The following is a 26,281-nucleotide window of genomic DNA, read 5'->3' on the forward strand; positions in this document are numbered from 1 at the left end:
ATCTTTTCTCTATTCTTTTTTGTATGTAGTTACTTTGCCTTTTAATGAGGGTGAAAGAGGAGAGTACAAAATATGGTCTGAAGCTCAACATCAAACAACCTAAGATCATGGCCACTGGTCCCATCACCTCCTGGCAAACAGAAGGGGAAGAAATGGAGGCAGTGAGAGATTTTATTTTCTTGGGCTCTGTGATCACTGCAGATGGTGACAGCAGTCACGAAATTAAAAGACGCCTGCTCCTTGGGAGAAAAGCAATGACAAACCTAGACAGCACCTTAAAAAGCAGAGACATCACCTTGCCAACAAAGGTCTGTATAGTTAAAGCTATGGTTTTCCCAGTAGTGATGTATGGAAGTGAGAGCTGGACCATAGAGAAGGCTGATCGCTGAAGAATTGATGCTTTTGAATTATGGTGCTGGAGGAGACTCTTGAGAGTCCCATGGACTGCAAGAAGATCAAACCTATCCATTCTGAAGGACATCAGCCCTGAGTGCTCACTGGAAGGACAGATCGTGAAGCTGAGGCTCCAATACTTTGGCCACAACTAAACAACTAAACAACAACAAAGTTTGCCTTTTATTGTGATGCAAGAAGTGTTAACAAAACTTTATCATAAAAAGCATGGGTAGGCAAACTAAGGCCTGGGGGCCAGATCCGGTCCAATCAGATTCTAAATCAGGCCCGCAGACGGTCCGGGAATCAGCGTGTTTTTACATGAGTAGAATGTGTCCTTTTATTTAAAATGCATCTCTGGGTTATTTGTGGGGCATAGGAATTTGTTCATTCCTCCCCTCCCCCAAAAATACAGTCCTGCCCCCCAAAAGGTCTGAGGGAAAGTGGACTGGCCCCCTGATGAAAAAGTTTGCTGACCCCAGATAAAAAGAAAGAAAGAAAAAAGAAACATTTAAACATAAGGTGGCAGCATTGAGGCAAAATTGAGGCCACGCTTTGCTTGAAAGACCAGACTGAGAATGAAGGAGGGCAGGGTGTCAGGTGAAAACTTTTGCTGGGGTATCTAGTTGCTTTGATTCACAGTCCACATCTTCCTTGAGTTTCACTTGGGAGCATGGCAGGATATGGTGCTGCTAATGTATTCTGGTCCAAAATTGGCAAGATTCTAGCTCGATACTTGTGCCCTAAAGGGCAGGAGTTATTTTGGCACACAGGTTGCAAGCTCAGATATGGATCAGGATGTGGATAGCAAGAATAGGAGAGTTTCAATCTGCGTAGGAAATTGAAGCAAATAGGGGCCTTGATCCATAGTGGGAGACAAAGTGTTATATCTCCCTAACCCTCTTCTCCCCACATAATATATCCCCCAGAATCAGGACTCAAAGTGGCTCACAATTTAAGGGGGGGGGATTCAAACTCCCCTCCTAGCTACAAGCATATAAAAAGTTATGGTTTTTTAAAAAATGAATTGCCCATGCAATTAAAAAGCCCACATCTACTTGGCTCTCCAGATCAGTCCCAAATGCACTGGTGATTTTGAGGCAAGAGGACAACGATTAAGGCTATAGATACAGAAATTACAGAATCACAGAGTTGTAGAGTTGGACTGGCCTCTTTTGAGCGAAGTGGGAGTTCCTCCAGAGCAGCAGGGGGCACCACAGCAATGCTGTAGAATGGAGAGCGAGAGCTTGGGGGGGGGGTCACCATGTTTTAGCATCGCACAGGGCACCACTGAAATTTGAGAGCGCCAAAATCCCCCACTGCTTTACCTAACAGTAGGGCAAGCGGTGGATACTTGTTCACTGTGTCCCATTGTGCCAGAAGCAGTTTAGTCATGCTGGCCACATGACCCAGAAAGCTGTCTGTGGACAAAAATTGGCTCCCTTGGCCTGAAAAGCAAGATGAGTGCTACATCCCATAGTCACCTTTGACTGGACTTCAACATCCAGAGGCCCTTTAGTTTTTTTTTTACCTTTACACTAGACAGAATCTTGGGTATAGACTAGGGCTGGGCAATATTTGGTTTTCAGCATCGTAATATATCAGCAGCAGATGCCTGATTCTTGTCTTCCAAAGCAACTACTCTATTCCTAATTAAAAAATGGAAAGCGTAATGCTGGTGGTCAACAAAAGAAGTTTAAAGACTGTCTCAAGGCAAATCTAAAAAAAAAAAAAAGTAGTATAAACACCGGCAACTGGGAAACACTGGCCTGCGAGCGCTTCAGTTGGAGAACAACCTTTACCAAAGGTGTCATGGGCTTTGAAGACACTCGAACTCAGGACGCCAGGGAGAAATGTGCTAAGAGGAAGGCACGCTTGGCAAATCCACACTGTGATCAACTCCTGCCTGGAAACCAATGTCCCCACTGTGGAAGGACGTGTGGATCCAGAATTGGCCTCCACAGTCACGTACGGACTCATTGTTAAAGCTGTGTTTATGGAAGACAATCTTATTCTGCTACAAGTGATCACCAAATAAGAAGATGATGATTAATCTGCACATCACAGTCATGTGGACTTCCACGTAATTTGCCGGACCGATAGATGTGAGAACTTGTAGTGGCAGGAGGCAAACCCTCACCGTGATCAACTCCCATCCGGGAACCAATGTCCCCACTGTGGAAGTATGTGTGGATCCAGAATTGGCCTCCACAGAAGACACAAGATCTACCCACCCGGGAAGAATGGCAGATGAAGCTGATGGACTACATGGAGTTGGCGGAAATGACTGGCAGAATCTGAGACCAGGGAGAAGAGTCGATCGAAGAAGATTGGAAAAAATTTAAAGTATATTTACAGAAATACTGCAAAATTAATGAATGTTAGAAGAATGCTGGAATGAAGTTATATGGTTTTAGCAGAAATGTTATTAAGAATTATGCAAAAACTGATTGTTAATGGGCTAAAGTGGAAAATTTAAAGTTAGATCGTGTTAAGATAAATTATAGAACAAAAAATTGAGAAGGAGGGAAAGGATTTGCTGAGTTAGCTAATTTGAACTAGAATACAAAAAGGGAGGTGTGAGGAAGTCGAGGAAATAAGTAAATGAAAGATAAAGATATGGAAATTGGATGTGTTTTTAAATGTTTTTGTTTTTTCTGGTGTTTTGATGTATTGTTTTTCCTTTTCCTTTTGATGTATTGTTTGTTAATTTTTTTATTGTTTTTTTCTTTTTTTTCTTTTTCTCTTATACCTTTTTTTGTTGTTGTAACTATAAAACTTCTAATAAATATTATCTTAAAAAACAAACAGAATTGGCCTCCACAGTCACTTACTGAATCACTTTTAAAACCATGTTTATGGAAGATAATCTGACTCAGCTACGAGTGATCGCCAAAGAAGATATCAGCAGCTAATTACCATGATATGCTGATATATCACGATGTCTGGAATGCAACTCAGCTGCTTCTTCCTCCCCACCTTAGGCAAGGAGGCAGGCGGGCAGGCGGAGCTCTGATATAGTTTATCAATATATCGCCCAACTCTGGTATAGACCAGCGGATCCGAGTTCAGATTCCACACTCAAATTCCACACGCTGCTCAAGACACTATCAACCCTTTCAGAATGGTTGTGTGGATAATGAAACAACTCCCCATTCTTGCTCTTTGAAAAAAGGACTTGATCCAGCGCCGATTAACAGCAAGTGACCTTTCCTGCTGTTTGAATGTGGGGTGTTTCAACAGAGCCGAGGTTACGTACGGGGGAAATTTGGCACAAAATGAAAGGAGATTAGCAAGCATGTTTGAAGTCTGAAGAGTGGGAGGTGCTGCCTTACGCTTGGGTAAAAATAAAAATAATGCCACATATTTACTCCGTCCCCCCCTCCCACTCACCGGCAGGATGTCTAGAGTATTTTCTGCCGAAATTGTTTAGTCTGCTAGATCGCAGACGTCCCGGAAGCGAGACCGAAGCTATGCTGGGGGGTGTTTCATTGCAAGAGTCAGCATGCTCCTCTGCCTCATTGGGCAAATCATCTATAAAAGAGAATAAATACTGTGTACCCAATAGCTGCATGTGTGTAGATTGGAGCTCAGCTGAATTGCTAAGTCCACTCCCCTTATTACGTTAGCAGGGCATATCGCGCTTTTCGCTGCTTGGTTTCCATTTAATAGTTTGGGTGCAGTCAAATGCATCTCTACTCAGAAATAACCCCTGTTTAATTCCCCTGCATTTATTTCATGATAAGCATGTATAGCAGAAACAGCCAGTGTGGGGTCCTCCAGATCACTGGCCATCATCCCTAACCATTGGCCATGCTGGCTAGACTCATGGGAGTTGTAGTCCCTTGACATCATTTGGCTACTTCTGAGATTGCAGCTCGCGAATGTGTTTTACGTCTATATATTTTTATGCAGAAAGCTGATTTGGATTCTTTACGTGAGTCACATACTCAAGTCATGCCACACACTTCTAGCCTACAGTTAAGGAATTAAGTATATTCTGAGGGGAGGGGAAGTACCCATTTTACAGATGGGGAGGTCTGTACTTGAACTAGTCTCCAGAGCCTCCAACATCCCCCCAATGAAAGTAAGGTAAAAGCTAAAGGGACCCCTGACCATTAGGTCCAGTCATGGCTGACTCTGGGGTTGCGGCGCTCATCTCGCTTTACTGGCCGAAGGAGCCGGCATACATCTTCCGGGTCATGCGGCCAGCATGACTAAGCCGCTTCTGGCGAACCAGAGCAGCGCACGCCGTTTACCTTCCCACCAGAGGGGTACCTATTTATCTACTTGCACTTAGACGTGCTTTTGAACTGCTAGTTGTGCAGGAGCAGGGACCAAGCAATGGGAGCTCACCCCGTCGCAGGGATTCGAACCACCGACCTTCTGATCGGCAAGTCCTAGGCTCTGTGGTTTAACACGCAGCGCCACCCTCGTCCCTTCCAATGAAAGTAAGGACATTCTATTCCATAACCTCCAACATTTCTACATTGGGAAGGTACCTTGGGTTATGTTACCTCGGGTTAAGTACTTAATTTGTTCCGGAGGTCCGTTCTTAGCCTGAAACTGTTCTTAACCTGAAGCACCACTTTAGCTAATGGGGCCTCCCACTGTCGCTGCGCCACCGGAGCATGATTTCTGTTCTCATCCTGAAGCAAAGTTCTTAACCTGATCTACTATTTCTGGGTTAGCGGAGTCTGTAACCTGAAGCGTATGTAACCCAAGGTACCACTGTATATTGAATATCCTTCCCCCCACCCCACCCCTTTCCCCCCTTTTTGATGTAAGTCGCTTGGAGACCTTTGGGAGACAGGCGACAAATAAGTCTAATCAATGAAGTGAAATGGAAAATGAGGAAGGGTGAAGTTGAGTCTGTAAAAATAGCTTCATGTCAGGACCTGTCTCATCTTTGGGATTCTCAGTCTATAAAGAAGGTAATCTGTGAATCTGAAGACATCTTGAACACAGAGCAATCTCTCTCTCTCTCTCTCTCTCTCTCTCTCTCTCTCTCTCTCTCTCTCACACACACACACACACACACAATGAGCCACAGCAGTGGAAGAGCACTTCCTTCTGTGCCCAGAAAACCCCAATGTTTGGCATTTCCATCCAAGGACTCCTATGTAAAACCCTGGAGAGCCACACCCAGTCAGGGCAGGGATGGGAAACATTCTCAGCCCAAGATCCACATTCCATCCTGGGCAACTTTCCAAGGGCCACATGCCTGTGGTATGGGGGCCAGGGGTGAAAGAGGGCAGAGAATTGGATGCAACTCTCCCTTTCGTACACTAGGCTGCATTCCAGCCATGTGAAAGCCAGAGGTTTCTACTCTCCATCCATCCCAGAAAGAGACGTGATCGCAATTCAAGGACACAGCCCAGTCAGGCAAAGGAGCTCGCAGAGGGTGCAGAACAGAGCCTATGGAGGGCTAAGGATTGGGTGTGGTGGCAGAGAGAGAGTCCCCGGGGCCAAACACACCCAAAGGGCCACATTTGGCCCACTGGTCTGAGGTTCTTCCTCCTTGGGGTGGATGATGCAGAGCAAGAAGGACCATTAGTTTGATTGCACAAGGCAGCTTTCCTAGGTTGCCTTGCAAGAAACTTCATTCTAAGAAAGCACCGGCAGGATGCATGCCACTTCTCCAACCGCAAAGCACTGAGCCCAGAGCAGCTTGCAATAATGCCAAGGCATTAAAAACAGGCAAGCCACAATCCCATCAATAGAGAATGGTGTCAAAAATCACAATGGCATGAAAGCAAACACTGAGAATTCAATAGCAAGTGATGCAGTTCGATACGTAATTGCATGGGATGTGGGTGGCGCTGTGGTCTAAACCACTAAGCCTCTTGGGCTTGCCGATCCAAAGGTCAGCGGTTCGAATCCCCGCGACAGAGTGAGCTCCTGTTGCTCTGTCCCAGCTCCTGCCAACCTAGCAGTTCGAAAGCACAACAGTGCAAGTAGATAAATAGGTACCGCTGTGGCAGGAAGGTAAACAGCGTTTCCATGCGCTCTGGCTTCTGTCATGGTGTTCTGTTGCGCCAGAATCGGTTTAGTCCTGCTGGCCACATGACCTGGAAAGCTGTCTGTGGGCAAACATCGGGTCCCTTGGTCTGAAAGCGAGATGAGTGCCACAACCCCATAGTCACCTTTGGCTGGACTTAACCGTCCAGGGGTCATTTACCTGTAACCCTCACTGCAAGAAGAGAAGTTACAGAGAAGCAGGCTGAGGGCCTTCTTGGTAGTGGCACCCTCCCTGTGGAACACGCTCCCATCGGATGTCAATGCTGTCCATCCCATCGGATGTCAATGCTGTGCAATTCCCAGAGTGGTCACCAATCCACCCTTCTTGCCAGGGAACTCTGGGAATTGTAGTTGGGTAGATGGTGGGGGAGGGTCTCCCCTCCAGTCTCCACACTTGGGGGGCTGTATCTCCCCACTCCACAGGGCTTCTCCTTCCTCGGATTCCTTGGATGCTTTATCTGTGTTATGAAATGCAACTTTTCCCTAAAACTGAAGGGGGCTTATTTGCATGCCCTGTTTTTGTTGCCCCAAAGACTCCTCCCCAAAAAGGAAGGCAGCATATTGATCCAAAGGAAGAACAGAGTTGCAGACCTGCTGGACACTCAGCCCCTCCCTGTATAGGTATAGGTACTCATCTTGATTCAAAAGTAATTGATCGATGAGCACCAGGTAGACTTAACAACTCTGGGAGAAGCCTTCTTAGAACCGTAGAGTTGGAAGGGACCCTGAGGATCATCTAGTCCAACCCCTGCAATGCAGGAACTTGCAGCTGTCCCATATGGGGATCGAACCTGCGAACTTGGTGTTATCAGCACCACACTCTAACCAGCTGAGCTATGCAAGGAGACACCATAATAAGCACTATAAATAAGCTTAACCACACAACAACCTCTGGTTGTCAGAGTGGACTGCTAAGCACTTGAAGACATCTCTAGACTATTTCCCTTAATGGGAATTAGTTTATTCTAAATCCGGACTGCCTTTCATTTGGATTTTTTGTCTTTTTTTCAGAATGAACTCTTTGGGAATAAACTCAGTGGGGCTGAATTGATGGCCAGGCTATCAGCATTTCTCGAATGACACAGAAGAGAAGTGCTAGAAACAGCAATCCCTGGATATAGATATAGTTTACCTAGGAGGTGGCCTTACCCCACAGGTGCCCACTCGACCTCTTCAGCTGGAGGAATCGGGTCTACTACTCTTACCACATAATACCTGTTCTGCATTTGTAAGAACTCAATCGTTTGCTGCTGCAGCACCTGAACTTTGGAACTCCCTGCCTCTTGATCTCAAGCAGGCATCTTCACTGTGGTTTTGGGGGGGGCACCTGCTAAAAGCATGCTTGTTTAGGCAACCACAGAGCCTAGGGCTTGCCGATCGGAAGGTCGGCGGTTCGAATCCCGGTGACACGGTGAGCTCCCGTTGTTCGGTCCCTGCTCCTGCCAACCTAGCAGTTTGAAAGCACGTCACGTGCAAGTAGATAAATAGGTACCACTCTGGTGGGAAGGTAAATGGCCTTTCCGTGTGTTCTGGTTTGTCACGGTCTTCTGTTGCAGCAGAAGCGGTTTAGTCCTGCTGGCCACATGACCGGGAAAGCTGTCCGTGGACAAACGCCAGCTCCCTCGGCCTGAAAGTGAGATGAGTGCTGCCACAACCCCATAGTCACCTTTGACTGGACTTAACCGTCCAGGGGTCTTTTACCTTTACCTTTACCCAGGTACAGTGGTACCTCACGTTAAGAACTTAATTCGTTCCTGAGGTCCGTTCTTAACCTGAAACTGTTCTTAACCTGAAGCACCACTTTAGCTAATGGGGCCTCCTGCTGCCGCTGAACCGCCGGAGCACAATTTCTCTTCTCACCCTGAAGCAAAGTTCTTAACCCGAGGTACTATTTCTGGGTTAGCGGAGTCTGTAACCTGAAGCGTATGTAACCTGAAGCGTATGTAACCCAAGGTACCACTGTATTTAGAAATGCTGATGCAATTTTTAATCTGTGTTAGTCTTTTATTTTTTTGTGCTGTTTTAAAGCAGCTGCCCTTATCCTTGGGCAGCTGCAGCTGCCGCCCCTGGTCTCTGAGCTGTCAGTCCCTGCACCCCAAAGAGAGGTGCCTCCTCACACTGCCCCACAGGGGCCTGGGAAGCACCCCCTGGCCAGTCCAAGTGGCACCATTTGCCTGGGGACCTTGTAGCCAGGGCTGCAGCAACAAACAACTGTGCAAGCTTTGGGGAGGCAGAGATGTGAGAGGGCATCAGAAAAAGGGAGGGAAAGAAAGAGGGACAGAGGTGTTTCCTGCGGCATAGAATCATAGAATCATAGAGTTGGAAGAGACCACAAGGGCCATCGAGTCCAATGTTTAGGTGGAATCTTCTTTCTTGTAGTTTGGATCCATTGCTCCGTGTCCGCTTCTCTGGAGCAGCAGAAAACAACCTTTCTCCCTCCTCTATGTGACATCCTTTGATATATTTGAACATGGCTATCATATCACCCCTTAACCTCCTCTTCTCCAGGCTAAACATGCCCAGCTCCCTTAGCCGTTCCTCATAAGGCATCATTTCCAGGCCTTTGACCATTTTGGTTGCCCTCCTCTGGACACGTTCCAGTTTGTCAGTGTCCTTCTTGAACTGTGGTGCCCAGAACTGGACACAGTACTCCAGGTGAGGTCTGACCAGAGCAGAATACAGTGGCAGCCCTGACCATCATTCAAGGCACCCCAGGGTGCCACAACACACTGGTTGAAAACCACTGTTTTGCTATTTTTCTTGATTTTATTGTTCTATCTTTCTGCAAACAGGGATGTGGGTGGCGCTGTGGGTTAAACCACAGAGCCTAAGACTTGCCGATCAAAAGGTCGGTGGTTCGAATCCCCATGACGGGGTGAGCTCTCGTTCCTCGGTCCCTGCTCCTGCCAACCTAGCAGTTCGCAAGCACGTCAAAGTGCAAGTAGATAAATAGGTACCGCTCCAGCGGGAAGGTAAATGGCATTTCCATGCACTGCTCTGGTTCGCCAGAAGCGGCTTAGTCATGCTGGCCACATGACCCAGAAGCTGTACACCGGCTCCCTCAGCCAATAAAGCGAGATGAGCGCCACAACCCCAGAGTCGGTCACAACTGGACCTAATGGTCAGGGGTCCCTTTACCTTTACCTTTCTGCAAACAGCTTTGAGGGTGTTTTGCGTTGTTTTTTTAACACTCAAGCAGTGTATACATTTAATGAAATGAATTTTATACACAGACACAACTGTTTTTGCCATTTAAAGGGATATTTCTAGAAATAAACAAAGGGCAGAAGCAACGAGGGAGAAAAGCAGAATGGCTCGTGATGACTCCGCCCACAGAGCCAGCTCAACCATAGAGAACAAGTGGAGGGGCAGCTGTAGGGGAAGGACTCAGTGGTAGAACATCTGCTTTGAATGCAGACGGTCCTGGGTCTGACCCCTAGTGGTAGGACCAGGGAAAAACAGCTTCCTGGTAAAACTGGGGGACTGAGCTGGATGGACTTGAGTATAAGGCATCGTCCCAGGTTGATGCTCATTTTGATCAGTGCCCAGGAGGGAGAAGGAGAGAGGCTGAGCCATTGATAGAGGGGCTGCAAAGGCAGCTTTGCAGAGGCTGCTTTCATTGGGTCAGTGTTGCCTATGTCCCTCAAATCACAATTGAGAGCCTTTTTGGTCTCTGCCGGCTGCAGGTGGGAATCCCTGATGCTTAGGGAGAAAGCTTGCACTGAAGGTCTTCATCAAGAACATGGCTGGGGTGAAAGGTTAAACCTCCCCTGTCCATGCACTGCAATCTCAGTGCAAATGGCACTCTCCCATGCCTGCACAGCTGTCAATTTTTCCCCTTTTCTTGAAAGGAATCCTATTCAGAATAAGGGAATTTCCCTTTAAAAGGGGGAAAAGTTGACAGCTATGCATGCCTGTCATTAAACAAGGTAGCAATGACAGCCTGTTTGCAAGTACAGTCGTACCTTGGAAGTCGAACAGAATCTGTTCCGGAAGTCTGTTCGACTTCCAAAACGTTTGGGAACCAAAGTGTGGCTTCTGATTGGCTGCAGGAAGCTCCTGCAGCCAATCTGAAGCCACAGAAGTGCAGTTGAATGTTCGGCTTCCTAAAGAACGTTCAAAAATCAGAACACTCAGTTCCAAGTTTCGATCGTTCGGGAGCCGATTGGTTCAGGAGCCAAGGTGTTTGAGATCCAAGGTACGACTGTAATGCAATTAGGGTGATGGATAGGATGCAAAAAGGACCTTAGTTCCATTGTTCCTGTGATTGTGCCATCATTCATCATCATTCCTATGATTTCGAAAGCTCCAATTGCTTTTAAAAAAAAATCAAAAATCTCCAGGGGCTATTCTTGGATTGCCCGTGTAAAGAGTTTCTGTTTTTCTCGCTCCTAAGATAGACTCTTCCTGCTGCTTGCTGCTCCACAGTGGGTCAGTTTAGGAAGAGAACTTACTGGTGGCTGCTGTTCCTGTTCCTTAAGTAAAATCTGCCTAGTAGTACACATCCCTAGCCCTCTCTTGCTCGCCAATGATGGACGACGACTGAATGTGCTTTGCTGTGTTAGGCTGCAATCACAGAGCCCCAGAGGACCTGCAAGGCTGACACTCCTCCTTGCCAGCTGGCCTGCCTGAGCATTCCAGGAAGCTGATATATCACCTCCCACTGCAAAAGCATGTATATTCCAAGCATTAAAGAAATCTGCACATTACTCAACATTATTTTAAGTCACACGTTGCATCCCCAGTGTCCAGACTGCATGTCATGCAGCAGTTTCTCCTATATCCCTACCTGGTTTTGACACTGCCCTGGGATGGGCATCTGAAAAAGCAGGCTTCCTGCATGCTGTCCGGTATAAATCTTCACGATGAACAAAAACACCGTCTGCGTCTTTGAACAGCTTCACTCTCTCCTGCAAGCTCTTTGACCAGATCTCTTTTGCACCGCTTTTTTCCCAGTGCTCCCACCAGATGCAAAGCATTTGCAGTTTTGCTGATCCCTCTTTGCTTTCATTTCCCGGCGCTGCATCATCCCCAGAGCTGCTGCCACGTGTGGTGTGTCTGGGGGCTCACTCACCCCCTCGCTCAGCAGCCAAGCAATATTCTCCGTCTCCTCCTTTAGGCTCTGCTGAGCTTCCCCCCTGAATTTCACTTCTTGCATCTCCTGTTCTTTTTCTCAATTTTTGAGGACACCAAGGCACTCTCAAAAGTCACCCTGGCACCTCAAGACCACCCCAGTGGCACAGGGCGAGATCTGCACAGAAATTAGATCTGTCCCTGAAGCAGCGTCTGAGTTCTTCCTTCCCACATCACTCAATCATCATTTGAGCTGTCAAGAAAACCTCAGCATATTCCCTCTGGGGCACAATGCATTTTGAAGAGGGCTTGGCTTCCTCACCAGACCAGACATCTCCCCCTCTTTTCATCTGCTTCTTTCCCCAAACTCTATTGCTAGTAAGATACGCAGGGTTTCTGTTCTTGCATTATCGGCCACCCATCCTGTAGAAAACAGCCTTTTGCATTTTTGTTTCATCCAGGTTGCAAAAAACAAACATTTGGGAAACAAGAGGAAAAAGGAGAAGACTCACCTGCAGAATGCTGTTGGTTGCTAGAATCCAGGGCAAAAGCCACCTCATCACTGGAAGCCAGGATGAAAGACATTGATTGAACCCAGATCTTTTAAAAAGGAAAAGAATAAAACTCCTTTTGGAACAAATTAGGCACCTCTTTGAGGGAATGCGGAGCGCAGCAGAGGTTGACAGTGGGTCTGGCTTTTCCCTTTGGGCTCCAAGGGAGGTTTTATTGAAGACAGATCTGACGTCAGGGTAAAGGACGAGCCCTGCATTTTTCTTCGGGAGTAACTTTTCCTGCCTTTTATTTTTTTTTTCCTTTTCCCTTCCCCTTCCTTTGAGTGATTCGTCCCACACCTCCTCCTTCGCACTGTATTGCCTTCAGCCAGAAGATCCTTAAAGGAAAACTCGCTGCACATCGGCGAGAGAAGCTGTAATTTCCACACCATGCTCAAAGGCTCAGAGTTCACCCGTAATTATGGTTATTTATGGCAGCCCTTGGCAGCCAAGGTAGGTTTGGCTGTGTGGGAATAAATAATTTTTTTGGGGGGGGAGACAAGAGCTCTGTAGCTCTATCTGCACTGTATATTTACAGCACTTTTATACCACTTTATTTTATTTTATTTTCAAAAATTTTTTATTGGTTTTCATAAAATTATAAACAAACAAACAAACAAACAAACAAACAAAAATCCTAACCTTATTAAAATTGCACTTATTAGCATTGTTAAGTGACTTCCTCGCTTCCCCTTGGTTGAATTTGAATACATATCCGTTTAACGGTTTTCCAAATCAGAGTTCTTATAAACTTAACTTAATCACTAATTATCATTCTATCTTTTCAATTCAGGATTAAACATATTAATTCATCACTTAACTTAAAATCCTAAGCCGATCTAGTACTTGCAAGCTATTTCCAATTAGTTTAACTTAACGTATTTAACTAAATAGTCATAAAATTTCATCCATTCTTCCTGATATTCCTCCTCATTCTGGTCGCGGACTCTTCAGATGAGGTTGGCTAGCTCTGAAAAATCCATCATCTTCATCTGCCACTCTTCTACAGTTGGTAGTTCTTGCATTTTCCACTTCTTAGCTAGTACTTTTATGCCACTTTAAACAATTACGGCTTCCCCCAAAGTATCCTGGGGACTGAGGTTTGTTATGGGTGCTGAGAGTTGTTAGGGGACCCTGGTTTCTAGCACAGAACTAGAAATTCCAGAATAATTTAGCTCTAAATCCTTCGTGCTAGGTCTATGCTTCCCAATTAGCCAGGAGCTGCGGACCCACTGTTTTTCAAAAGCCAAGCCATGAACCCCCTACTTTTGAATATTCTGATATCTCTGTAGTAGTTTTTGTTGTGTGAATGGTGCCACAGACCCCCTGGTGGGTTACGTGGACCACCAATTGGGAAGCAGTGTCCTAGGGAACTCTGGGAATTGCAGCTCTATGGAAGGCAGTTGTTGTTTAGTCGTTTAGTCGGGTCCGACTCTTCATCACCCCATGGATCAGAGTATGCCAGGCACTCCTGTCTTCCACTGCCTCCCGCAGTTTGGTCAAACTCATGCTGGTAGCTTCAAGAACACTGTCCAGCCATCTTGTCCTCTGCCATCCCCTTCTCCTTGTGCCCTCAATATTTCCTAACATCAGGGTCTTTTCCAGGGAGTCTTCTCTTCTCATGAGGTGGCCTCAGCTTCAGGATTTGTCCTTCCAGTGAGCACTCAGGGCTGATTTCCTTCAGAATGGAGAGGTTTGATCTTCTTGCAGTCCATGGGACTCTCAAGCATCTCCTCCAGCACCATAATTCAGAAGCATCCATTCTTCAGGGATCAGCCTTCTTTATGGTCCAGCTCACACTTCCATGCACCACTACTGGGAAAACCATAGCTTTAACTATACGGACCTTTGTTGGCAAGGTGATGTTGATAACCCTGCTCAACTCTGCATTCCAGCGGGCCACCACATTCCAAATGGCACAGCTTTACCTGCTCAGTGAAAATGAGGCCTTAGTCCTGAGAGAAGGCTTGAGGTTGTGGTGCAAGATGGGACCTAAGCTGTCATGCTCTTTATTTATCTGTCTGAAATGAAAGCTCAGTGCTCTGCGACAAATGGAAAACTTTGACAATGCCAGAAAACTTGAAACCAGCATGGCCTGAGCCAGGCGGGGAGTGCCAAACCACGGTGGAGTCACCCTGTCCTCTCCTCGGGAAACGGGATCTTAGTCAAGGTTCTGTTCAAATATGACTTCACACACATTAAGCAAAGCATCCTCCTTGGTTTCGGCAAACTCCAAGAACATACATTTGCTCGGCCAGTAACCACAGGAGTCATTAATCACAGTTTCCCCCCTCAACTTGCAGTATGAGGAAACTGTTTACTTAAACTAAGTGTAGAGAAGTGTTTTTGTCTGAAAGAGTTCATGTACCAAGATGCCAATATTAATCTTAAATATCACCACAGAAGCTTACAAAAAGCTTGGCCTATCACTCAACATCCAAAAAACCAAAGTGCTGCACCAACAAGCACAAAATAACCCCTCTGCAGCACCACAAATCCAACTCAATGGTGTAACCTTGGAAAATGTCGATCACTTCTCCTACCTGGGCAGTTATCTTTCCACAAGGGCTGACATTGATGCTGAAATTCAGCATCGCCTGAGCTCTGCATGTACGGCTTTCTCCTGATTGAAGTGCAGAGTGTTCGAGGACCAGGACATTCACAGGGAAATCAAAATGCTTGTTTACAAAGCTATTGTACTACCAACCTTACTGTATGCTTGTGAAACATGGACCACTTAAAAATGCCATCTCCAACTCCTCGAAAGATTCCATCAACAGTGTCTCCGAAAATTTTTACACATCACTTGGGAAGACAGGCGAACTAATATCAGTGTACTGGCAGAAGCAAAGATCACCAGTGTTGAAGCAATGATTCTTCAACATCAACTTCATTGGACTGGTCATGTTGTGCGGATGCCTGATTATCTTCCAAAGCTACTACTCTATTCCAAACTTTAAAATGGAAAGTGTAATGCTGGTGGTCAACAAAAGAGGTTTAAAGACTGTCTCAAGGCAAATCTTTAAAAATGTAGTATAAACACCAACAACTGGGAAACATTTGCCTGCGAGCGCTCCAGTTGGAGAACAGCCTTTACCAAGGTGTCATGGGCTTTAAAGACACTCGAACTCAGGACACAAGGGAGAAACATGCTAAGAGGAAAGCATGCTTGGCAAATCCACACTGTGATCAACCCCTGCCTGGAAACCAATGTCCCCACTGTGGAAGGACATGTGGATCCAGAATTGGCCTCCACAGTCACTTACGGACTCATTGTTAAAACTGTGTTTATGGAAGACATTATTACACTGCTATGAGTGATCACCAAATAAGAAGATGATTAATCTGTACATCACAGGCATGTGGACTTCCACGTAATTTGCCGGACCAATAGATGTGAGAACTTGTACTGGGAGGAGATGCTACATTTCCCCTGTCATGCAGCTCATTTTGAAATTATTAATATCCCAGCAAAGTACCTCCAAAGTGGAGATGGCAGAGTCTGTTGATTTTGGTTCTCTTGCTTTCTCATTTTTCCAGTCTTAAATTTAGTTCTCCACATTTCTTCAGGGGGTGTTGGTTGGTTTATTTTTTTGGAGAAAAAGCAAGCGAGAGATGACATGACAGAAATTTATAGCATCATGCATGGGGGGAGAAAGTGGATAGAGAAAAGTTTTGCTCCCTCTCCTATAACACTAGAATTCGATATATACGATATACGATATCTTTATTGTCATTGTCCCATGCAGAACAATGAAACTGAAAAACTACATAAAACATTCAAAACCCCCTAAAAACTCTGAAACCCCATTTTAAAATACAATATACTCTTATAGAGACTCCTTATACTGCGTTTAGAACCAAAATTGCATTTGAATAGAAACTGTTTCTCAGTCTTTATAACCCAGTACCTTCTTCCAGAAGGCAGAAGCTGAAAGAGATCATTTCCAGAGTGTGCACTATCCTGCACTATCTCTGCAGCTTTCTTATGTTACCTGGCAGCATAGATTTGATCTAAGTTGGGAAGAGGGCACCCAATTATTCTCTCTGCAGTCTTTACAACCCTGGACAGCATTGTTTTTCCCCTGACCGTGCAGCTCCCAAACCGCACACACAGGCCATAAGTTAATACACTCTCCACAGTGCAATGGTAAAATGCCATCAACAGGTCCTTTGAGAGATTGTTTTTCCGGAGGATTCTCAGAAAATATAACCTCTGCTGAGCTCTCTTCATAAGGTCTTTGCTGTTTTCTCCCCAGGTTAGGTCATCTCTCAACTCCATTGCCAGAAATCGAAACACCGTGGACATCCGTGAATGTTGAGAAGTTCAAGACAGAGAAGAGGAAGCAAGTTTTCATGCACTCGCTCCCCCAGGACGTGGATGGTTTTAAAAGAAGACTGGACAAATTTAGGGTTAGCACATGTCTGGAATTTCCAGGACATAGCCAGGATTCGGCCATCGGAAACAGTGTCCGGTCGGAAACCGCTTAAATGTCCAGGGAAATCCGGACGTATGGCAACCCATGGCTACCGATCCACTGTTGGAGGTGATACGCTTCTGAATAACTGTTGCTGAAAGCTGCAGAAGAGACAAGTGCTGTTGTTCTCCGGTCTAGCTTGTGGGAATCTCAGAGATATCTGGCTGGCCACTGTGAGGGAAGGATAAATAATAAATAAATAAATTTTTATTTATACCCCGCCCTTCCCGGTTCAGAAAACCGGCCTCAGGGTGGCTAATAACAAATTTAAAACACTTTGATGCAACAAAAAACATCATAAAATACAGTATAAAACGTGAATAACAATAAATTCAGAATTAAAAAAATTAGGAGGGAAATCCATCCAATAAACTTTAGATGATCACCAGGGCTAGCTGGGTAAGTTAGTCCGATTTGGGCCAGCGAGGAGACAGGGGAGAATTAGCTGTGGGATCCCAGAGCGGATAATCTTCATAAAAAGGGGAGGGGGAAGGAAGGAAGGGGAATAAAAGATCAGGCTAACTTCAAATTGGAAGCCAAGCAGAATAGCTCTGTCTTACAGGCCCTGCGGAAGGAAGTTAAATCCTGCAGGGCCCTGGTCTCATGGGACAGAGCATTCCACCAGGTTGGAACCATCACTGAAAAGGCCCTGGCCCTGGTGGAGGATAATCTGACTTCCTCAGGGCCCGGGACCTCTAAACTATGATTATTCATGGACCTTAAGTTCCTCTGCGGGGCAGACCAGGAGAAGTGGTCCTGTAAATACAGATGCTGGACTTGATGTGCAAATGACTTGATCCGGAGGGTACTTCATGTATTTATTTATTTTTGTACATGAAGGGCTAGGGAAGCCAATCCCAGGTCCTCTCCAAGGAAGGGCTGGTGAGCTGTCTCTCACTGGAGGTCTTCAGCCAGGGACTGGGCACCTATTCTGTTGGGGACACCCTAGTTCTGAACGTCCTGTATCAAGCATGGCATTGGGCTAAATGTCCAAAATGTCCCAGCCAAATTGCAGTTCTGTGGTTTAGTGTGGTCCTGAGTGCACCAGATAAAGGGGCATGCATTCATTCAGGAAAAGAGACTCCATCATCGATCTGTGAAGTTAATCTGTGGGTTTGGACAGCTCCCAAATATTTGAACCCCAGTAGATTCCTGGCAAACTGGCCAGTCCTAGTAAATTACTGGCATTGTTTTTCAAGGTTGCACCCTACCGGATCATCTAGAACCACAGCTCCCATCATCACTGTCTCTTGGCTAAGTTAGTTGGAGATTAAAGGTCCGTGTAGTTAAAGCTATGGTTTTCCCAGTAGTGATGTATGGAAGTGGGAGCTGGACCATAAAGAAGGCTGATCGCCAAAGAATAAATGCTTTTGAATTATGGTGCTGGAGGAGACTCTTGAGAGTCCCATGGACTGCAAGAAGATCAAACCGATCCATTCTGAAGGAAATCAGCCCTGAGTGCTCACTGGAAGGACAGATCCTGAAGCTGAGGCTCCAATACTTTGGCCACCCCATGAGAAGAGAAGACTCCCTGGAAAAGACCCTGATGTTGGGAAAGATGGAGGGCCCAAGGAGAAGGGGACGACAGAGGGCGAGATGGTTGGACAGTGTTCTTGAAGCTACCAGCATGAGTTTGACCAAACTGCGGGAGGCAGTGGAAGACAGGAATGCCTGGCGTGCTCTTGTCCATGGGGTCAAGAAGAGTCGGACACAACTAAACGACTAAACAGCAAAGTTCAACAATATCTGGGGATCCAAGGTCCATTACCCTGAACCATGGTCACCCAACGAGAAAGCCAAATTTAAGCTACAAAGTATGAACAGTGCTTGCCCTCAAGCACAGCTGTTTTCTCTGAACGCACTCCGTATGTGAAAACACTCCCTGTTCTGCGGATCCTCTCGTCAGAAGCAGCCTAACAAACATTTCCCTTCCAAATAATTATTCTCTTCAGTAAATTTGTCCCTGGTATGCGAAGCAAATAACACGGTAACAAAGGAGCCTCTTTTCATGCTCTGACTATGTAGGGAAATAATTTTTAACAGGCTAAAATGCACCCTACCAACACAAACAACTCTCCAAGCAGAATATAACTTGGCAACGCAGGTATAGTCTCCAGTGCTGGTTTGTCCTTAAAAGACTGTTTTCTTAGTACACTCTGTTTGCAGAGTGAGACCACGGCTGCTTGATGCCCTGACTTTATAATTGTAGGGCTGTCTGATAACAGATTCTCATTGCCTGTTGCAAGTGACATATCTATGAATGTGAATGTATGGGGGATCAGGGTTGCATCTATTTACCTGCCCTGACACCTACTCATTGATCTAAAGCCTGTGTAGGCTGTGATCACAGTTTGGGAGAAACATGGAGAAATCAATGGCAGGATCCAGACACAATCCCAATGTCCACACATTCCACACACATAGAAATCGAATAAATATAAATGTGTAAGGTAGGGGTTATTGTTTTCGTTTGTTTCTATGTTATGCATTTTTGTGTTTTTTATATTGTGAGATGCCTTGTGATCCTTGGATGAAGGGCTGTATTGAAAATTAATAAATAACTAATAATAATAATAATAATAATAATAATAATAATAATAATTAATAATATAGTGGTACCTCTGGTTGCGAACGGGATCCATTCTGGATGCCCATTTGCAACATGAAAAGAGCGCAACCTGAAGCACCGTATCTGCACAGGTGCGTGGTGCGATTTGGCGCTTGTGTGCATGTGCGAGTGGCGAAACCCAGAAGTAATCCTTTCCAGTACTTCTGATTTTTAGTATATGTGCTGCCAAAGTGAGCACTCTCTTTCCAGTACTTCCGGGTCACCACAGGACGTAACCTGAAAGAACGTAACATGAAGCAAACATAACATGAGATATGACTGTAATAATAATAATAATAATCAATCAAACATATAAGCATCCATATCCATGGCTCTCCTACTGAGCTATAGCCCTTTACTCAGAAATAAGTGTCACATGTTTGGTTAAATGCCTTTGCGGTCATTTTGAAGAAGAGCCACAATGAATATTTTGCAAATTTCTGAATGTTCATGGCCTGGCTTGCACATAACACTAAGCCATGGTTTGTTTAGCCAAAGTTTGGTTTGCTGGGGCATCTGAAGCCTGTCCACTGAGCTTGCATTTCTTTGCCTTTACCTAGAAATTAAGGATGTGGAGGGAGAGATTTAGTTGGTTTGGTTTGCATTTTAGTTCAAACCTATCTCATTTGCACTTCCTGATAACGACTAGTGAACTAAAGCACAGCTATCCTTCAAAATCCCCACACTTCTGAATTTTATGATGCAGGTCTGTGACCAAAGAATGTGCATAAAACAGGTGTGTATTGGCTGTAAATGTACATAAAATAATGTGAAATAACATACAGAAATGCATCAGTTTAGATACAATTGCACACAGAAATGCATGTGTGTGTTTGTGTGCGTGTGGAGAGAGAGAGAGAGAAATGCACAGTAAATGCTCACTAAATTTTTGTGAGGACTTCTTTTTTAAAAATTCACAAGCTATAGTACGAAACATCTGGAGGGTGCCAGCTCTTGTACCCAAAGTAGCACCAAGTCCTTTGCTCTGCTGGTGCAAAGGGCTCCATTATTGCATGTATATATGCCAGTAGCATAGTTTCTGCTAGGCTTCTCTCCTCCTTGCAAGACATTTTCTTTTTCATTCATCCTCCTCTCCAGTGCTGGATGGAGAAAGGTGGCCTTTTGCGGAAGTAGCTCTCTGATGAAGACCCATGAAAATGCTCATCAAAACTCACTCTAAGGAGCTCTCTCTCTCTCTCTCTCTGTCTGTGTGTGTGCGCAATCTTGACCCTGAAAGCCAAGCTGAACATTTTTGATTGTCCTGGATCCAGGTCCGCTTGGCTGGCCCTGTTTCTTCTCAGTCCTCTCCTTCTCTTCCCCCTTTTAAGCCTCTCATGTGTTTCCCTGGCATCGTAGCCTCTCCTTGGTCCTTGAAGTTGGACTCCAAAGAAGATGCTGGCTGCACTCCCAGCCTCTCCCGGCTCCTTCGTTAAAGAAGAAAGTAATCGACACAGCAGCGTTTTTCGCAGAGAGAGGAGGAACTGCAGATCCACAGAAGTGATACCAAGCCACCCTAAGACTGTGCGAGACTTTCATTCCTGGCATTGGGTTTCTTCTTGATAACACTCAGCTATCTTGATGGGCATAAGACGTATGGAGGCTGATGGAGAACCCAATCTCCATCTGACTAGACCAGCAACCCTCACCAGCTCCAGCTAGATCATTAGTCTGGGGTGCTGCTGAGTTGCACTCCGAAATATCTGAAGGTCACCATGGGAAGAAGGCCTGGTCACGCCTCCCCTTCTCCAGTCCTGACCAAGAGGAGCAAAAGAACTTTGGGTTGACTCGAACATTGTCATTGTGTGAGTGGAACAATTTCTGCTCAGAATATTCGAGGATGATATGCGCTCCAATCCAATAACAGGCAGAGGGTTCCCATCTCTTCTATAAATGGTTCACACAGTAATGTTTACGGCAGCCTGCTGGATCAGGCCAGGCCAGCATCAAGTGGGAAGCCCATAGGCAGGACCTGAGCATCATCATCATCATCATCATCATCATCATCATCATCATCATCAATTTTATTTATACCCCGCCCTCCCCAGCCAAGACCGGGCTCAGGGCGGCTAACACCAAATATAAAAACAATTGATTAAATTGATTAAAATACGGGGATAAGAACGTCAAGTCTTCACCAAGGCTAACTATCCAGACCGGTCCTACATGGGCCAGAAAAAAGCCAGGGAAGTCCCCAAATAGGAGTTCCAACAGAGAAGAAGAAAGGAAAAAAGAAAGAGGGGAGGGAATCAAATTGATTCCAAGCCAAAGGCCAGGTGGAACAGCTCTGTCTTACAGGCCCTGCGGAAAGAAATCAGATCCTGCAGGACCCTGGTCTCATGAGACAGAGCGTTCCACCAGGCCAGTGTTGAAAAGGCCCTGGCTCTGGTTGAAGCTAAGTTGACTTCCTTAGGGCACGGGACCTCTAGGGTGTTGCTATTTATGGACCTTAAGGTCCTCCATGGGGCATATTGGGAGAGGCGGTCCCATAGGTACGAGGGTCCTAACACCATTCTCTCCTCCTGTGGTTTCCAGAAACTGGTATTCGGAAGCATTACTGTCTACAACAGTAGAGGCAGAACATATCTCTCAGGGTCCGAAGCCATTGCAACCTCATCCCCCGTGAACAGACGTAGGGCAAGGTGAGACAGATGGAGCCTTTGTCCCCAAAACTCTTTTTATGTGGGCTGGTAAGTTGGTGCTTATAAGGCTGAGCCTACCATGAGCTTCTCCCTGAATGTCCCCAGACTCACAGCCTTTCCCCCCAGACTAAACAGCTTGCGTAGGTGAGTCATAGATCGTCTCCTTCTGGCTAATGTCCTTTATAGCACATAAAGCGTTTGTTGCTCACCTTGCAGACCAAATGGTGCCGCATTTCAGTCTCGGCTCTTAACACCTTGTCCAAGAGCTCCTCAACATACCATTGCTAATGGTTTGAGGACAACCCTGGCTCCCTGCCCACCCCTTCCCCTCCTCAGTTTTTTAGCTTCCTGCTGCTGTTCCCCCAAAGCCAGCCAAGGTCACATGCCCTCTGTGCTTTCTCCATCTCTCTGCTAATGGAAAACACCTGCTCATTTCTCCGCACACAGCAAGGAGCACTGCACTGTAGGCCTTGCCAACAGGTCCTGGCTGGATTGGAACAACAATATTTCTTTTCCTTTTTTTGCAAGCGAGTGATACAAATCTCATGCAAAACGCTTGTCAAGATGGGGGCTGTGCAGCCCAAGGCTCCCAGAAAGAGGGGCAACAGAAGGAAGGAGTCCATGAGAACAGCATGACAACTATCACATCAGGAGAGGTCAACCAGAGCTCCTCGCAATGTGACATTTGCGCACCAGGCCACACTGGTCAGCCCGGGACAACTTCCCGCCAGACCAAGCCATGTCAAGGTGACATACCACCAGGCCTCCTCTGCCCCCTCAAGATTGGGGGAGGCTGAGCCCTCTTCCAGCAGAAATTGGAAGGGCTGTAGAGGCCTCAGCCCCATAGAGTTGGCACGTCTGGCTTCCCCCAAAGAATTCTGGGAGCTGTGGCTTGTTAAGGGTGCTGAGAGTTGTTAGCAGGTCTCCTATCCCCCTCACTAGAGCTGCGATTCCCAGAGTGGTTAAACCATCAGTCGCTCTTCCCAGGGAACTCTGGGAATTGTGGTTCTGTGAGGGAAATACCCCAAGACTATTGTTGCTGCAGGGACGTGGGTGGCGCTGTGTGTTAAACCACAGAGACTAGGGCTTGCCGATCAGAAGGTCGGTGGTTCGAATCCCCGCAACGGGGTGAGCTCCCATTGTTCGGTCCCTGCTCCTGCCCACCTAGCAGTTCAAAAGCATGTCAAAGTGCAAGTAGATAAATAGGTACCGCTCCGGCCGGAAGGTAAACGGTGTTTCCCTGTGCTGCTCTGGTTTGCCAGAAGCGGCTTAGTCATGCTGGCCACATGATCCGGAAGCTGTACGCCGGCTCCCTCGGCCAATAAAGCGAGATGAGCACCACAACCCCAGAGTCAGTCATGACTGGACCTAATGGTCAGGGGTCCCTTTACCTATTGTTGCTGCAAAAAATAAAGGAAGTGAAAAAGCAAATTCTGAAATGGTAGTATTAAATTATGAAAACAGACGCATCTCAGAAACCTGTAAGCAGGACATCAGTGCAATAGCTGCCCTTCTGTCTCGTTCCCTGGCAACTGGAATTCAGAGATATACCAATTCTGAATATTCTCAAAATCAGTTATCATTACTAATCCTGATGGATATGCTCATTGAATTTGCCTAGCCCTTAGTAAAGCCATCAGTGACCATCACCACGCCCTGTAGCAGCAGATTCTCTAAACTGTGTATTTTATGAGAAATTTGCACCAAAATGGTGGCACATTTTCATGAGGACTTTTTTCAAAGAACTCACAAACTTGTGTGGAAATGCATGGAAGTGGATGTAAGACTTCAAAAAATAAGAAACAAAGGGAAACCAAAATTGACAGATTCATCCATCTCTAAATGAGCTCTATTTTGTCTTTCACCTCAGTCAGCAAAAGGGGAAAGGCGGCCTGTAGCTCACTGGCAGAACAGCCACGCTGTGTCAGAAGGTCCCAGGTTTTGATACAAGGAAAAAATAGGTATAAAAAGATAATTCCTTGGATGCCAAGATCCAAGTTTAGGACAAGTACTCTTTGGTAAGAGAACCCTTGTGAATTCCAAAATGTCCCTTTACCCCCAGCATAGGGGGGGAAAGTCCACACGTTTGGTGGGTTAAAAAATGGCTTACTTACAAACTCTTCAAATGTCAGGTTCATGTGCTTTTTCATACATCAGCCAGAACAGTTGCACAGGTAGTAAAATTTGGCTTCGTTGCAAAGTAGTGAAAATTCCTAGCACAAGAGTGGCTTGTGAGAGCCATGCGGTTTGAGCTTGGAGCAACCAGCTGAGACCTCCTTACATGCTGAGCTTCTCAGGTAAACTAAAAGCTTTTTACTCTTCCTCCCAAGATGAGGGGGAGTGACCTAGGTTAAGCCTGACAAGACAGCTTACTCTATGGTCTTAACCCTTTCATGTATCAGTTAGAATTAAGCATCTTGGTTATATGAGGTTGGTTATCTCACGCCAGATTCAGTCCCCAGCATCTCCAGGTAGGGCTGGGAAAAGTCTCCTGCCTGAAATCCTGGACAGCTGCTACCAGTCAGTGTAGAAATTACTGTGCCAAATGGGTCAACAGTCTGGCATCAGTGGACAGCAGCTTTCAGTGCCTTGGGCCAGCCCTGGTTGTTAATAGAGAAGAGAAAGTGGTGGGCGGGCCTTGGTGATGCAAGGGAGCATTCTAACCCCTGTAGATCTGACAACCAGATTGAAGAGAGGGACTGGTGTGAAGCCTTGTATGAGAAACACCCAAGGAATCAACAACAACAAACATCAGAGCTTTGCTTGGACCGGCAAGTAAAATAATTATTTGTTTTAGAGGCAAGCATCCCATTTGGAGAGAGTACAGCTTGGCCATTCTAAAACCACCCCAAAATAATTCCTCTAAATCAATCTCTACTTGATAGTTGGAGAGCTAAATTCTGGAATGTTCTTTAGGAAACTGTTAGAAAGAGAGGGCTTTTTTTAGCACTTTGTGTTCAGCTGGCTTGCTTCAAAGGTGCATAGTATGAATGTAAGCAGGGATCACACACAAACACACACACACACAAACACACACTCCACAGTCCCAAAATGAAATATGCACCGTGGCTGCTGTCCAGTAGCTTCAGCCAATAAGTCATCTGCTTACAATCTCTTGGCCTTATTTCTGATTTACAAACAGGTCGCTTCATTCTTTATATGCTGTGACACACTTGAGTATCTCTTGGGAATATGCCCAGGGCCACGTTGAAGAAGTACTAGGCTGCCACGTGGCTTCTGAACAGTCACTGTAAATCTGTGTGCAGCATCAATTCCTCTTTTGCAAAAGTCACCCGCTGTCATTTTTTGTTCCCTAACTGACTTAGTGGTCTAATGTACAGTGGTACCTCGGGTTAAGTACTTCATTCGTTCCGGAAGTCCGTACTTAACCTGAAACTGTTCTTAACCTGAAGCACCATGTTAGCTAATGGGGCCTCCTGCTGCCGCCGCGCCACTGGAACACGATTTCTGTTCTCATCCTGAAGCAAAGTTCTTAACCCGCGGTAATATTTCTGGGTTAGCGGAGTCTGTAACCTGAAGCGTATGTAACCTGAAGCGTATGTAACCTGAGGTACCACTGTATTTTGCGTTTTTGATCTCCCTCTCTCGTCTCTGTTGCTCTCCTTATTGCCTTCTCTGTCCACCCTTCAGACTCCTGCTTGTTCCTGACAGCTGTGTATCAACAGCAAATGGCTTTCTCCCAAAGCATCCTGGGAACTGCATTTTCTTACGGGTGCTAGGAACCTTAGCTCTGTGAGGGGCAAACTACATTTCCCAAGATTCTTTGGGGCAAAGCCATGTGCTGTAAATGCATGGCACATACACATCCAAAGACAAATTGCAAAGAGTATCTGGTCTGCATCGCTGATGTCTTTGCCTGGTTTTCGCCTGTCAATGGAGACCGGGAAGCAAATAGATTAAGAGGCTCTCTCAACCTCTGCTTTTCCAGTCACAAAATGTTTTGAAGTCAGGCTTCCAGCTATTCTCAAATCTCCTGAATGCCAAGAGCCTGCTGTTTCTCTGGACTCTACGAAGCTCCAACAAAGTCTCGACCTCTGCCTTCTAAGCAAATTAGTTCAGTGGCCTTTCTGCTCGCGACATAGATAGGTTAACAGTGGTTCTGTTATTAAGCCTCTGATTAACCGTTTTGACCTCTTATGGAGGAAGGAGAGAGAGAGATATTTCTCCAGGGTGTTCGAGTAAGGTTACCAGATTTTTTCCAATGAATCCAGGGACACTTTTCAACTTCAATGGATTTTGTATGGGGTAAAGGTAAAGGTAAAGGTACCCCTGCCCGTACGGGCCAGTCTTGACAGACTCTAGGGTTGTGCGCCCATCTCACTCAAGAGGCCGGGGGCCAGCGCTGTCCGGAGACAATTCCAGGTCACGTGGCCAGCGTGACGAAGCTGCTCTGGCGAGCCAGAGCTGCACACGGAAACGCCGTTTACCTTCCCGCTAGTAAGCTGTCCCTATTTATCTACTTGCACCCGAGGGTGCTTTCGAACTGCTAGGTTGGCA

At 46.0% G+C, this 26,281-nt stretch overlaps 1 protein-coding gene across 1 annotated transcript in view; it reads right to left on the reverse strand.

Annotated features, from left to right (window-relative positions):
• The window catches only part of CCN4 (cellular communication network factor 4), a 32,574-nt gene extending 20,331 nt beyond the window's left edge, over window positions 1-12,243 (reverse strand). The window contains exon 1 of the mRNA XM_083450656.1: window positions 12,000-12,243. Within this exon, the coding sequence (XP_083306782.1) occupies window positions 12,000-12,047 (48 nt within the window). The 5' untranslated portion in view covers window positions 12,048-12,243. The remainder of the gene's footprint in view (window positions 1-11,999) is intronic.
• Window positions 12,244-26,281: the final 14,038 nt, after the last annotated feature.

This window comes from Podarcis tiliguerta (genome assembly GCF_965153285.1).
Source record: "Podarcis tiliguerta genome assembly, chromosome: 7".
In the NCBI taxonomy this organism is placed as follows: domain Eukaryota; kingdom Metazoa; phylum Chordata; class Lepidosauria; order Squamata; family Lacertidae; genus Podarcis; species Podarcis tiliguerta.